This window comes from Diaphorina citri, unplaced genomic scaffold (genome assembly GCF_000475195.1).
Source record: "Diaphorina citri unplaced genomic scaffold, Diaci psyllid genome assembly version 1.1 scaffold556, whole genome shotgun sequence".
In the NCBI taxonomy this organism is placed as follows: Eukaryota; Metazoa; Arthropoda; class Insecta; order Hemiptera; family Psyllidae; genus Diaphorina; species Diaphorina citri.
Window position 1 is genome coordinate 94,809 of NW_007377990.1, and position 15,377 is coordinate 110,185.

The 15,377-nt window shown below is 36.5% G+C and overlaps 2 protein-coding genes across 2 annotated transcripts; both read right to left on the reverse strand.

Moving 5' to 3' along the window:
- Window positions 1–2,201: 2,201 nt before the first annotated feature.
- On the reverse strand, window positions 2,202–8,867 carry LOC103510073 (UDP-glucuronosyltransferase 2B18-like). Its single transcript, XM_008474707.3, has 8 exons — window positions 8,503–8,867; window positions 6,109–6,300; window positions 5,488–5,693; window positions 4,983–5,179; window positions 4,118–4,392; window positions 3,452–3,677; window positions 3,023–3,242; window positions 2,202–2,771 (listed from the first exon to the last, which is right to left on the reverse strand). The coding sequence occupies exons 1-8, from the start codon at window positions 8,518–8,520 to the stop codon at window positions 2,489–2,491; spliced, it is 1,617 nt and encodes a 538-aa protein (XP_008472929.1). The 5' UTR covers window positions 8,521–8,867; the 3' UTR covers window positions 2,202–2,488.
- Window positions 8,868–12,253: 3,386 nt separating this feature from the next.
- LOC103510077 lies at window positions 12,254–14,215 on the reverse strand. Its single transcript, XM_026824235.1, has 6 exons — window positions 14,098–14,215; window positions 13,788–13,976; window positions 13,315–13,508; window positions 12,847–13,032; window positions 12,589–12,598; window positions 12,254–12,451 (listed from the first exon to the last, which is right to left on the reverse strand). The coding sequence occupies exons 1-6, from the start codon at window positions 14,176–14,178 to the stop codon at window positions 12,254–12,256; spliced, it is 858 nt and encodes a 285-aa protein (XP_026680036.1). The 5' UTR covers window positions 14,179–14,215.
- Window positions 14,216–15,377: the final 1,162 nt, after the last annotated feature.

The following is a 15,377-nucleotide window of genomic DNA, read 5'->3' on the forward strand; positions in this document are numbered from 1 at the left end:
TTTTTTTTTTTTTTTTTTTTTTTTCCCCTTTTTTAAAGTCCAAACAATTTTTACACGACACGTAGAACACCTAGATATTTTTTTCTCCCATCGGACATTTTTTCTGCCATATCTTACAGGCCGACCACACAAGATATTAGCTATTCATTGAAAAGCAAAATAAATTCACCGGACATTACCATATGAAAAGCAAACCTAGGGGGAAGGTATTTTCTCTCAGCTAAGTATGTAAAATCATAAAAAAAATATACCTATCTACATACTTTTACAATAGGTAGGTATATTTTTATGTAAAGATATAAAGTTAGATATAACGTTGACGTTACTACGATATAGGTACTTTTTTAAAAATTTAAAACTTTATGTTTATAATAATTGAATAGGTATAAGTTGGTGGGTGATTTTGGACATTTAGGCAAGACTTTTGTGACAAATTTAACTGTAACTGTATGAAAGTACCTATACTTATACTGCTCGAATATTACTTTAACCTTTACCCCAGCCGAGCGGCTGTCGATGCTGTAGGCTACTATTGCCGATGCTGCCGAACTATACCTACTAAGGATAAAGTTCCATATCTCAACTTGGATTTAACCGGGCGTCCACTAGCCCACTTGGTCCTGTACTGTAATTGTTAATAACTGAAAGAGGGGCCTCTGATTGAAATATTGCTATGTATTTTTTGATGAAAAACCTACTATTTAGAGTATTTAGGATTGTCAGGATACAATGAATGATATCATTATCTAATTCTACGCTACGAACCTACGCTAAGTTAGGATACAAATGAACATCATTCCCCATATACATATACCTAGCTAGTACCTACCCATTCCCTAACTACACTTACCTAATACAATGCAATTTATATTGAACTTGTCAACAACATGTGAAAGCGTTTACTCGATATTGACGATTGTTTCTGGCAGTGTGAGTAGACAAGTTGTAGACCAAATTGATACATACCATCGCATATGACACTAACTCGACACTATCTCAAGTTCCCCACAGTAGAGACACCTGTCTAACATGTTTGTCTTGTGGTGAAAAAAAGATAATAATAGTGATAATCTGATAATACTAGTGGCAATAATAGTGATAATCTGATAATATTACTGATAATAATAGTGATAGTAATAATAATAGTGGGTATATTACTGATAATATTATTTTTGCTCATCACAATTTCATCCCCCAGTGTGCTATGTGTTGACATGTTCAATACAGACGGTAGGCAATCCATTTTGAAATATGTGGTCAGGTGGGAGGTGATGGAATAAATTTTTCCAGTCTTCATAGAAAGTGGAATGTGGAGGGGGTAAGAAGTCTCCCACATAGGGTCTCCAGATCAAATTTTTAAAAAGTAGGACATTTGGTTCCAAAAACCCGGACATTCCATCGAAAACCCGGACATTTTACCTACATATATGTATGTAGAAGACGAACGGCTGTCTTCTTCAACTTCTTCAATATTCCAAGCAAACATCACTAATAGATACACTAATAAGGGTCATGCCTCGGGATGAACTAGCGGGATTCCGGAGCGAAACGACGGAATTCAGCTAGTTATATTATATTTATTTTAGATTACAGAATAGTTCGACAACACAAGTTAGTAAGTACAGGAGGGTAGGTAATAATAAAAACACTAAACTTCGTAATATCCCTTCGCAAAGACCTCACAACTTCCCGACCGCTAGACTATAGTTACTTTTTACAAACGCTCTCGAGGATAGCTCTCGAGAATTACTGAAGATCTACATAATAAAGTACCAACTTAAAAGTTTTATGATAGGTAGGTACCTATACCACCTCCCGAAGTTCAAACAAATGAAATTCAACAAGTTCCTAATGACCACAATCATACCTGACACTTATTCGACTATTTTCCCCAGATGATGTGGGGGAGTGATAGGAAATTAAAATGATAATGAATTCATTCCATTTAGGTATTTCAACACGCTGTTGTTTGCTGTAAATATTATCTGTTATTAAACTGTTATCAGGTAGAAAACACACGAATCTCAATGTATGCATAGTCAAACTTGTTGCTCGTAATGGAGGAGTTGCAATTGGAAAAATATTATTAATAAAAGGTCGATTCCTACGTAAAGTGTGTTGTCTGAGAAGTACCTATGCTGTGTAGTTTCGGCAATCCAAACTTTGGGCAGTCCGTCAATAAATTTTATTGATTGTTTCTCTCTGGTCATCTTAGATTCTATATTGTGTACTGATATATCTAATACTTAGGTAATTACTTTTCATGCATTTGAACTTGCGCTCACTGAGCACTGACCGTTCAACTATTATATTGTCCTTTATCCAGGAGTAGAGCTAAAGACCCTGAAAATAAAGTTTTCCATAACTAGTGGTGGTATAATTGTCAGACGGCCACTTTACAAGCATTTCTAGGGGGAAGAATCTCGTCTGAGAAGGAAGTAAATGAAGGAAAGGAACAAAGACTTAAATTATAATAAGACCAAACGTTTCACTGTTTCTTCATTTTCGCCTTGCTCCTAAAACAGAGCCTCCTGAGTAACACCGCCATTCGGAACAGCACAAACACAACAAGGAAAATTCCCGCAATGAAAATCCCCGCCAAATCCACCAAATAATACTGGTACCAGGGGATTTGGTCTAGGTTGTACTTCAAATGGTCCACATTGCCCTCTGCTTTCAGTACGTATTCTATCCACCAGACTGCAGTGTCCTTCGGAGACATCATTTGGGTGTTGGAAAGTTTGGAATACACTTGGCTCTTTCGATAAACCCTGAAATAATTGAAACAACATTGAAGTTGAGCTTCAAGAAATTTGAAGACTTGAAGGTACCTACTCATATCTTCTATTACCCTTGTGACGTTCAGTGACCATCATCAAAGAAACCAGAAACCTCTGTTTCAATTTTTGGCTCACTCAAATTTGGGTCCATTGTAAAATATTGAATTCCCAACTGATGATATCTGTTTGTCGATTACTATGTACGTTTCCTTTTATCTATCAAAAATTTCTAAAGAGCTTACGTTTCGTTATAAAGAATGGACTTCATCAGAGTGACAAGTGTTTCGGCAGTGATATTCTCATATTCTAGAAATCTTGCTACGTCCATTGATTCCAATTTCCTCACATTCGTATCTTGATCGGCAAAGAACGGAATTCCGATCATAGGAACTCCGAAATGGATGGCCTCCTGGGAACTCTGGAGTCCTCCTTGCATGATGAATAGTTTGACCTTCGGATGTGCTGGAACATGAAGAATTTGATAAATTTAATTGGATCATTCGTTCTGTCATAGGTAATTTTGTGGAATGAATATGGTTGATCCAGCATCTAAATGAGAAGTATTGTGTCTCTTATCGCTCATCTGATGAGGATGGACATGGACATACTACGGGATAGTAAAATGCCACTCTACATTTTCGAAAAATTGGAAATTTTATACAATAATTTACCAAGGATGTCATGTTGGGGCAACCACTTTCTGCAGATCACATTGCTCGGTAAGTCAGGTAAAATGTCTTCCTCCCATTTCCAGATAATTCGATGTCTTGGAAACTGTTTGAAACTGTCCACAATAGCTTTGCGCTTGTCTTCTTGCAGGGAGGCACTCTGCATATTGGTACCCAAACTGAAATAGATCACTCCATCCTTTGCCCCTTCAATCCAGTCTTTCAAGTTCTGGAAGAAAGGACATAATATGAATTCATTTACAATGATGGGTATTTCTTTTATTCAAAGAGTGTAAAAGCGTATTTTAATCGGGTAAAATGTTCTTTACGAATTTTGTGGAACAATTCAGGATTCTAATCTAAAATATCGCGACAAAATCATAATTAATCAGTTACTTTATCAATAGGCATTGAACTATTAGCGTTCCAAATTGGCCAGGTATTATATGAATTCATTTACAATGATGGGTATTTCTTTTATACAAAGAGTGTAAAAGCGTATTTTAATCGGGTAAAATGTTCTTTACGAATTTTGTGGAACAATTCAGGATCTTAATCTAAAATATCGCGACAAAATCATAATTAATCAGTTACTTTATCAATAGGCATTGAACTATTAGCGTTCCAAATTGGCCAGGTATTCGTCACAAATATTAGACTTTACTTTACCTGTGGCAAAGGTTTAGGGTTGTTCAAATGGATCGGTCCTAAGAGTATAGTGTTGGGGAATACAGGACGGGGATATGTCAACAACCACGATGTACTAATGAACAGTAGGGTTTTATTCTCTTCCAATTGTTTGCCACTAAGTCCTCTGGTACCAAAGTATCTCTCCATGATCTCATCTTGCTTCTTCATGAGTCTAGATCTGATGTAGAACTTTGAATAGAGCTGCATGAACAAATTATTCATCCGTTCCATCAAAGTCATACTCTGAGTGTAGCCTAAAAAAAAAAAAAAAAAAAAAATTCCGGTGACCTTTGGCCGATTGGAAAAATATTTCAAATTTCGCTCTTTGTCTGGAGTGTCATGTTTGTTACATTTTGTGCTTTCAGATGCGTATCTATGTAAACCACAATAGGTAGCTGGATAAAATATTTGTATTTTAATATTTTTGATGGATACTAGGTAAGAGTATACTAGGTACCTATATTGAAGCCAATGTAAATGTTAATGCAGTTTCTTTGTGTTATTATATCACAACTTTGGTGCTCACTGCAGCATTGTAGAATTTTTCCTATGTATATTGAAGCCAATGTAAATGTAAATGCAGTTTCTTTGTGTTATTATGTCACAACTTTGGTGCTCACTGCAGCATTGTAGGATTTTCCCAATATCTCAATAATCCTAAAATCCAATGTTTACCTACCATGCTGGCACCGGTCGCTATGCGCATTTATATGCCATAGCTACTCATTTTCCTCCCAATGTTTACCTACCATGCTGGCACCGGTCGCTATGCGCATTTATATGTGACTCAAAGCTCATAGCAGATAATATAGCTCATCAAATCTCTCGGTAGTTCCTGTATTACCTGACATAATATCTGGTAGATAGGACGGATTGCAAATCATGCTTTCTGAATGAAGACCAAACAAACAAGTTGGATTTATAGTTTGCATGACAATCAGAGGTGGGTAACCTAGCTTGGGTAAGAACCCCAAATAGGCCGTATGTAGGAGTCCTTCGTAAATAATGAGATCAAACTTGACATGGTTTTCATCAATGTATCTGAAATAAAGGATTGTTTTGAAATAGAATAGCCTTAAGGTCAATCTACACTCTGTACTTTAACAAAGGCATGTACCATTGCACCTACATAATTATACGAGGCTTTTGGACCTTTGTTTTCCCAACCTAGGTATTCCTATCTTCAAAAGGTATAAGTTTAGTATACTTTATCGAAAGCACCCATTTATAAAGTCCAATATTTCATCATCTATTTCTATAATATATATCTAGGTGTATGGTTCAAACTTCTCAAGCAAAAGTTCAAAAAGGATCTCTAAAACTACTAGCCCATTTTCTAAGATTCTTACTTGAAGAACTGTTGCATTTGCTGAGACTTGAGCTGATCCTCGGTATATGCTATCGTAATCCTCCCAATGTTCACAATGAATTCATATCCCGTTAATCTTCTCTGATTGTCCACGGCATCTGGTAAGACCTCACCTTTCTGGAGTTGCGGTTTGAAGTATTTGTACGAAAAGGAAAGGTCGATATCGGTGTAGTTTACCGGAGGTTCCTGAAAATGTGGTCAATGAAGCACCATAAGAATTGGATTCCTGTTGAGGTATCACGGTATATCTCATCTACCAAGGATAATCTGTGTCAGCAGAAATATTATAAGCCTCTGATATTAGAATCAGTCATTCAACCCTAGTAACGTAAGGTTAGGTCAACATAATGTAACACAAATATTCCAAGTAGTTGTAGCCGATTTCGCTAAGATTTTATTACTGGACACTCGGGTGAAATATGTACAAACATAATTCACTATCCAGCCCAAGTTAGCTTGAAAGGTAGAGCGCCTGCCCCGTAAGCGCTAGGTCAAGAGTCCAATTCCCGCCCTAGATTCACTAGATTCAACTTCTTCACCCAAAATAATTTTAATTTAAAAAAAAAAATTATTAGATTCATTCCAACATCTATGAACTTACTTTGAGAGGATCAGTTCCTATCATAGTCACAGTATGCCCTCTCCTCACTAGCTCCTTTCCTATGGCGATGAAAGGCACTTGATGACTGTAGGATGGCGTAGGGCAGATGATGAGAACATTGGCAGATTCCACAGTTAGTAGAAATGCCATCAGGATCAGAGCGAGTTGAGAATGGGAAGCCAACATTTCGGGCTAAAAATAATTAGTAAAAAAAAAAAAAAAAAAAAAAAAAAAAAAATTAGGATGGGTACATATCTAGCAAAATTTTCAAAAATTTCGCTTGCGGCACTCTATTTTATTTTGCTCACTTTAGCGTTCAGCGAAAATTAGGATAAGAAAATATCTACGAATTAGGTACGTCAAAAATGAACTTGTGACAAAGCATGAGGCACATATCTACCTACTTTTTGAAAAATTTCGCCTGCGGCGCTGAAAATTTTAAGTTCGATCAGCCCAAACTGGGGGCCCCGCGCCTTTGAAACTGCCCCGGGCCCCGCGGGGGGCTAATCCGGCCCTGTACAGCAAACATTTCCAACAAAATTCACTCCCTTGGAATAGAATAGAATAGAATAGAATAGAATAGAATAGAATAGAATATACCTTGTTTATTCTGCCAGAATGAGACTGAAAAGTCCCTTTACTCGCGCAGTCTAAACAAGGTCTTATGCAATTGCAGTCGAACCTCGATTATTTCAACTTCCATTATTTTAAATCTCTATTATTTCAACTCCAAAATCCATTGTTTCAAAGGATATCCTATCTTATCAGAGGAAAATATCGGTCCCAATCAGTTGAAATAATCGAGGTTCTAATGTACTTTCACTTCTCACTTTCTCTATACATTCCTCCCTCCTCCTCCTCCTCCTCCTCCTCCTCCTCCGCACATATAACCCAGGGAGGAATCCAACACACATGGTAAAGGCAAAGTCAGTATAGCTATTGACGGAGGATGTCCTATTTTAGGAAGAATTCCAAGGTATCCAGTGTGCATAATCTTTTCGTACAGAAGCAGATCGAAAGTTGGCTTTTCTTTATCGAGATATCTGGAAGATAAGGGCAAAGAGGTCTGTACTTTAGGTATATACGAGTATTGGACATATATCGTATGAAGTACAGGGTAGATATTTCTCTAATTTTCGAGATAAATTACTCTTACGGCCTTACGGGTTACGGGTAAGAGGAACCCTTTGAAGACGTTTTTTTTATGTCCGTAGATCCTTGGCTTGAGAAGCTGGCAAATTCTCAGTTCAACGTCCCCCAGCAAGACGAAAGGTCATGTCATAACTTCTTCATTAACCTTAACTATCATCCAAAGACAGCTTACTTTACAAAATCCTGTACTGGTGTAGAATTAAACTGAGTTTCCAAGACCGCACGCTGTTGTTTGCTGTAAATATTATCTGTTATTAAACTGTTATCAGGTAGAAAACACACGAATCTCAATGTATGCATAGTCAAACTTGTTGCTCGTAATGGAGGAGTTGCAATTGGAAAAATATTATTAATAAAAGGTCGATTCCTACGTAAAGTGTTGTGAAAAATCCAAATCTGAGGTCAAAACTCCGAAAAAGTAACTTTAAAAGGTCTAAAATCCGATTTTTAATTGCTGTTCTAATGAAAAAGTTCAAATAGTTATGACGTCAGATTTCACGTCAAAATGCGCAGAAACAAATGAAGCGGGAGTCTTGAATTATGACGTCATCACCTACGGGAGCGTATGCCGTGACGTCAAACGTCACGATTTACCGGTATTTTTTTAATCGATTTATCTCGGTATCTAGTAGTGTAGAAGAAAAAGAAAAATTCAGTTCTTTCTTATTTTTCCTGCTCTATGACTTTGAAACATCACCCAAGTAAGCGCAACTGATCTATTGAAATAATACCTACGCGTCTAACATAAATATGAAGCTTTTGTGAATATGAACGGATTTTTAACTGATGCTACAGAACTTTATTTATAAACATCTAGGGGCCTGACATAACATCTAGGCTCTGTGACCTAGATCTCTCAGTAATTTTAGGTACCTACAGGTGTCTTTTACCTAATTTTAAGCTCAATTTATTGATCATTAGGTCATTTCAATTATTATAGTATTAGCATTTTATTGGAACATACTATGTCCGTAGATCCTTGGCTTGAGAAGCTGGCAAATTCTCAGTTCAACGTCCCCCAGCGAGAGGAAAGGTCATGTCATTATGTCCGTAGATCCTTGGCTTGAGAAGCTGGCAAATTCTCAGTTCAACGTCCCCCAGCGAGAGGAAAGGTCATGTCATAAGTTCTTCATTAACCTTAACTATCATCCAAAGACAGCTTACTTTACAAAATCCTGTACTGGTGTAGAATTAAACTGAGTTTCCAAGACCGGGAACATACTTAACAAGAGGTCAACTTACCTTTTGCAAATCAAACATCCCGATGCCAATTGTGAATACGACGCGACGTTCAGTCTATCGAGTAAATTAGATCACATTAAACACACACATCCTCAGATCCTTCGCCAAGAGAAAAATAAAATGTGAACACAACTCAAATAAATAGATTTATTTTAAAGAATTATTGGAGCAATGACTTCACTAAAAGAATTAAAGTAAGTATACAATTTTCGAATTTCGATTAAATAGAAAACCGTAATTCTCAAACTCGTGGAAAAGATAAGAAATTATGTAAAGATAAAAACACAACTGTGAAGATAAAATATTGAATCAAGTACAAGTACAAAAAGTTTGTTCACACTCATCGTGACCTAGGTACCTAGGTAGCCAATATGTTCAAATCAGTCTACTTTAGAATAAGGATTATTGAAGTAGAGTTGGAAGTACTTAAGTACATTTGTACTTAAAAACTGTCTCCAAGTACTTTCATTAAAAATACTTTTTTTCAACTGAAAGCAACCTGGGACCAGTTTGGTTTATAGTTCTTAGATTTTGCTTTATTCAGACTGTAGAGATTCGTGATATTTGGTATCTATGGGTAGTTGTGCGTGTGAGTGAGGCATTAGAAGTAGGTAAGTACCCCACTACGCATTACAACTGCGTAGTGGAAGAATGTTGGAAATGATATCACACTTTGAGAGGAACTCAGGTAGGTATTACATGTTATTTTTACATATATACCTAATTTAATCACCTACAATGTAGGTAGGTATATCAGCTGATAAAGCAACTATGTAACTACTATCATATTGGAGATCAGGATTTCTTGAGCTTCTCTCCGGATGATTTCCTCCTACATATTGAGATAATTTTGTAAAGTAGTTGTGCTACATTAACGTACGCAGATCCGCAGATCAAGCATCAGATAGTAAGATATGTTGCTACAGACTATAGAACACTTCTGTCAGTCACTCAGTTGCTACAGCTGAAAACAAGCACATGACAAAAAACATCGAGTTTGTGCTTGAACTCGAATTTGATTGATATGTAAGGTCATGTTTGTTATGAACTGCGTGGGAGTAGAGAGAAGACAGGAAGATCTCGCGAGCAAACAAATAATATTTTGTTCTAAAATATAGTCGTCATGGTCCTCATAAATACCTGTGTACCGCCAATGTCTTTGTTCAAGAACGAAATGTCAGTAACAATCTAACAATACATATTGAGTAGTATTTTAGGTATTAAGATCAAAATATAAGGCAATAACAATATTAAGATTTCTTCAATTTCTCAACACGCGGCATTCTCCTACATCTGCAAATGATCTTGAAAATCCCGTACAAGACTAGAATCACAGGAGACAGAAGGACAAAATATACGTCCACGCCAAAATATTGATACCAGGGCATATCCCAATGATCTGGTTGTAAGTGACGCAAGTTTCCTCCTGATTTTAGTACATATTCGATCCACCGTTTCAATCAACATAGGCGAATACTTTGCTGTTAAGATCAGTTCTTTATTCCTGGTGATAGAGTTGATAGACTTTTTTAAAAATATTCAATAGAATAGGTAATAATTGTTAGAAAATAATAAACACATTGGTATTACCTATCTACCGGAAGGTACACCAGTAGGTACTTCTGAGTTTACATAACAAAATCATAGAATTTCTGATTTTCATTCTCGATATAGAATCTACGAGTATGAAAATTGTAGGATCTATAAAAAGCCGGTGGAGACAAAGAGAAAGGAAATAAAGAAGACCGAATCATACATAACTGAAGAAAGAACTTTAGAATTTATTTTCATTAGATTTCAATTTGATTTAAATCATACCTACCAAGTATCAGACCATCAGAACTCACAGTAAAAATAAGAAAATTACTTTAAAACAACTCGTTTATTGATTGAAACCAAGGAGCTCAAAACACAATACATGGAAAGACCACTTTCCTACAGAGTCAGAAATTTATTAGGTACTTACCTATAGGTAAGGATGCAACTCCTCTCTTATCACTATGTATTTACATAGGTTAGGTAGGTAGGTAAGCACGCAATACTTAAGCTTCTTTCACACCGTTCAAGTAAATTTATGTGTAAGTGCAGGAGAGCAACTTAAGTTGGAAATACACTGCCCTCACATCACGTGAGCTCATGTTAGCTCATGGAGAACTAGAAAGAAGTGGTTCAAAGTTCTCTCATAAATAATGTAGAAGGTGATTTCGTTCACGAAAGCTACACTGCCCCCACGTCACATGAACTCACGTGACGTGAGGGCAATTTGTTTCTACCTTTACATCCAAGTGACATGTCAGGTCAGACAAGTTACTTCTATTAGCAAATTGCGTCAACACTAGTAAATTTAATTTACCGTTCAAATTAACTGTCAAGTAACTTGTATGCAATTATGCAAGTTACTTGAATGTCCACTTGCATGTTTACCTGAACCATGTGAGTGAGGAATTAGAAGTAGGTAAGTACCTACCCCACTACGCATTACAACTGCGTAGTGGAAGAATGTTGGAAATGATATCACACTTTGAGAGGAACTCAGGTAGGTATTACATGTTAGTCTTATATACCTAATTTAATCACCTACCATGTAGGTAGGTATATCAGCTGATAAAGCAGCTATGTAACTACTATCATATTGGAGATCAGGATTTCTTGAGCTTCTCTCCGGATGATTTCCTCCTACATATTGAGATAATTTTGTAAATCCCATACAAGACTAGAATCACAGGAGACAGAAGGACCAAAAACACGTCCAGTCCATAATATTGATACCAGGGCATGTCCCAATAATCAGGTTGTAAGTGACGCAAGTTTCCTCCTGATTTTAGTACATATTCGATCCACCAGACTGCAGTATCTCGGGGGCTCAAAGAAAGAGCTTTAGAATTTATTTCCACTAGATTTTAATTTGATTTAAATCATACCTACCAAGTATCAGACCATCAGAACTCACAGGAAAAATAAGGAAATTACTTTAAAACAACTCGTTTGTTGATTGAAACCAAGGAGCTCAAAACACAATACATGGAAATACCACTTTCCTACAGAGTCAGAAATTTGTTAGGTACCTACAGGTAAGGATGTAACTCCTCTCTTATCACTATGTATTTACATAGGTTAGGTAGGTAGGTAGGTACGCAATACTTGAGCTTCTTTCACACCGTTCAAGTAAATTTATGTGTAAGTGCAGGAGAGCAACTTAAGGTCGAAATACACTGCCCTCAATCACGTGAGCTCATGTTAGCTCATGGAGAGCTAGAAAGAAGTGGTTCAAAGTTCTCCCATAAATAATGTAGAAGGTGATTTCGTTCATAATAGCTACACTGCCCCCACGTCACATGAACTCACGTGACGTGAGGGCAATTTGTTTCTACCTTTGCATCCAAGTGACATGTCAGGTCAGACAAGTTACTTCTATTAGCAAGTTGCGTCAACACTAGTAAATTTAATTTACCGTTCAAATTAACTGTCAAGTAACTTGTATGCAATTATGCAAGTTACTTGAATGTCCACTAGGTACATGTCACAGTTTTACAACCGGAAAGTAGGATCTGCTAAGAGAAAACTTTGATTTCCAAGACTATAACATTATATACTATGATAGTTGACAGTGCAATAGTCCTAAACAAAAATAGACGCGGCAGTCGTGGCACACAAGGGATCAAGAAGAGACCGCCTTAACATAATAATAGTTGACATCTAGGTGATGTAGATACCTACCAAATCTAACCATGCACCAAAAAATACATCCAACTTACTTAATAAAGTTCTGTACAGCAGTAGAATTCAGTTGAAACTCAACAGCAGTACACGTGATTGATGTAAACTGGTCAAGCAACTCGAAAGCATCAATTCTCCTCTGTAAACTCAACAGGGCCTCCTTGCTATCATCAGTATGCCAAAAAGAGTAGGAGAAGGAAATATCAATGTCCGTATGGTTGGGAATGGGAACCTGGGGAATTGAACAGTGTGGAAAATTAATTAGTTTGAATCTTAGAATAATAGAAGTCCTACGTATTATATTAATTAACAACTTTATTAACAGCACCAAAATATTTTCGGAAAAAGAGTGTCCGAAGAATCCTACACCTGAGCACAACTGCCCTTGAGGTAATTTCCAGGGTATTCATTATGGTTAGTACCAAAATATTTGTCGTTTAATAGTCTAGACTTGACTCTAGAAGTCATAACATAGTCATTGCATGAAAGAGGTCTCCGGATTCAATTAAAAGATTATTCACCATTTTTGCCTTTGCACCAAAAGTATGTAGGGCACAAGATGACAAATAAATAAATAAAATAAAGTAAAAAAAAAAAAAAAAAAAAAAAAAAAAAAATAAACTAAACCAACCTGGAACATAGGACGGGTTACACACATTTCCAAAGGTGAAATCAATACTACATGGTAACGCAAGAGTTAACATGGCAACAAGTGGGGGATGGCCAATTTTAGGAAGTAAAGCAAGGAATGAAGTGTGCATAAGTTCTTCGTAAATGACCAAATCAAATTTTGGCTTTTCTCTATCGACATACCTGAAAGAAGAGTCAAGGTATAATGTTGTATTGGGGATTAAATCCAAGATTAAATTCAGGATTCTAAATTCATCAATTCAAAAATTAAGGTGGGGGGGGACTTTATGAAGGCACTGTATATCAAAATGAGTTTTCATAGCGAATAGCTTCCTAGTGACCCAAAAGACCCCAAAAAAACCCCCGACCCAAAGTTGTGACTTTCGTTAGAAAAGAATAGCTCACTCCTAAAGGGGATTTAGCTAAAAATGGTTTAGGCTTACTGTCTGAATGGATGAGACTTACTTAATGAAGTTCTGAATGGGTGTGGAATTCAACTGAAGGTCGACCACAGTATAGGCGATTTGGGTGAACATTCCTATCATTTCAAAAGCGCCAATCCTCTGCTGTAAATTAACTACAGGCTTTTTATCTCCTTGAGGTGTCCAGAAAGCATATGTGAAAGAAATGTCAATGTCCGTGTAGTTGGGGATGGGCTCCTGAAATCGGAAAATGGGGATAAAATGATTTGTGATTTTTCTAGGGATATGACGTCCCTAATAGGTTTTAAGCTATACCCTTCACAAATGAAATGTGCCTAACTTCATGTGATGTGTTCCAATTTTCAATCTACTCGACCACTCGACCTCAAGTTGGTCAATCCGTAGTATGTTGTTAGTAAAGGTTTCCATTTCTAAGGTCGGATGCAATAATAATGTAAATTGTGTTACTCCCTTCAGAAATTGAATGAAATTGAAACTAGGTAGTTATCAAGTTACCTTCGTTGGATTTGGGGTGATAACTGTCAGATTATGTCCGCGCTCAGCTAATCTCTTGGCAACAGCTAGTAAAGGCATTTGATGACTATAAGATGCCGTTGGGAATATGGCCAAAATATTGGCCGATTCTACAGTAGAAGTGACTACTATGGCCATCACAGCCCATGCATAGTGTGAACTCTCCATTTTCTGAAATAAAGCATTTAGAAAGGATTACAAAAATGTCATACAAAATAGTGAAATACCTACATGAGTAAAGATGAATAAGATTTTGAAAATTGTATACCTACCTACCTACTTATCTACCTACGTCACTCTTTGATTTGCCGCTCCTTCTTGATTCTCTGCTCCTTCCTCGTTCTAACAGGAAGATAATATAGGTGTCACACATTTTTTTGTGTGACGTGGCCTGCGTATGCCGCGTCACAACATATTCAGAAATTAAGAAATTGAATGAAATTGAAACTAGGTAGTTATCAATTTACCTTCGTTGGATTTGGGGTGATAACTGTCAGATTATGTCCGCGTTCAGCTAATCTCTTGGCAACGGCTAGTAAAGGCATTTGATGGCTATAAGATGCCGTTGGGAATATGGCCAAAATATTGGCCGATTCTACAGTAGAAGTGACTACTATGGCCATCACAGCCCATGCATAGTGTGAACTCTCCATTTTCTGAAATTAAGCATTTAGAAAGGATTACCAAAATGTCATACAAAATAGTGAAATACCTACATGAATAAAGATTAATAAGATTTTGAAAATTGTATACTTACCTACCTACTTATCTACCTACGTCACTCTTTGATTTGCCGCTCCTTCTTGATTCTCTGCTCCTTCCTCGTTCTAACAGGAAGATAATAACAGGTGTCACACATTTTTTGTGTGACGTGGCGTACAAAGTTAAATTACTACGTGCGTATGCCGCGTCACAACATATGTGTGACGATCTAAAGTAATGTGGCCTATGAGGATAAAATCAAAAAATTAGCTTGGCAGTCAAAATGTTAATGGTATTATTATCATCATTATTAAGGGTACAATCATCTCATACATACATACCTATCTACATACAATATTCATGCGTATTAGAAATATTGTATATCATCTCATACATAATTATCTACCTAAATTCTACATGCTTATTAGAAATATTGTAATTATGTACCTATTTGTTGAATTGTTTTCCATTGTTTTTGAGTGAGAATCTTGTTTATCAACTATTTCAACTAATTCCTAGTAGATCTAGGTAGGTACACTCTGAGGAAAGTAGTTGACGCTTGTGTGACGTGATATTATCATAGGTAGGTGCTTTCTTTTTAATCATTTATGTGATTTCACACTCTCGTCAGATAATTACGCAATAGTGTTATCAAATTTCCTGACTTAAATATAGCTATGTACCAACTTATTATTCCTAGCTGCTTTATTTATTTGTTTTCGTAAACAAAACGAATCTCTCCATTTTCTGATAAGGTGACAAGTGCAAGGGTTTCAAATTATTCTATTTGAGAGATAAAAGTCGAGAGTTGAGAAAGTTTAAAATAAAGTGACTTTCAAAAACTTATCCTATTTAAGTAGGTAAATATAA

What these genes read in the sequence shown, in the direction of transcription:
- LOC103510073 (XM_008474707.3), bottom strand. An exon ending in CAAATGCAACAGTTCTTCAA is followed by an intron (nt 5,180 to 5,487) that starts GTAAGAATCTTA and finishes CCTTTATTTCAG; the next exon opens with ATACATTGATGAAAACCATG. An exon ending in ACCCTAAACCTTTGCCACAG is followed by an intron (nt 3,678 to 4,117) that starts GTAAAGTAAAGT and finishes CCTTTCTTCCAG; the next exon opens with AACTTGAAAGACTGGATTGA.
- LOC103510077 (XM_026824235.1), bottom strand. Translation starts at nt 14,178, where the DNA reads ATGTGTGACACCTATATTATCTTCCTGTTAGAACGAGGAAGGAGCAGA. An exon ending in TCACCCCAAATCCAACGAAG is followed by an intron (nt 13,509 to 13,787) that starts GTAACTTGATAA and finishes TTCCGATTTCAG; the next exon opens with GAGCCCATCCCCAACTACAC. An exon ending in CCCATTCAGAACTTCATTAA is followed by an intron (nt 13,033 to 13,314) that starts GTAAGTCTCATC and finishes CTCTTCTTTCAG; the next exon opens with GTATGTCGATAGAGAAAAGC.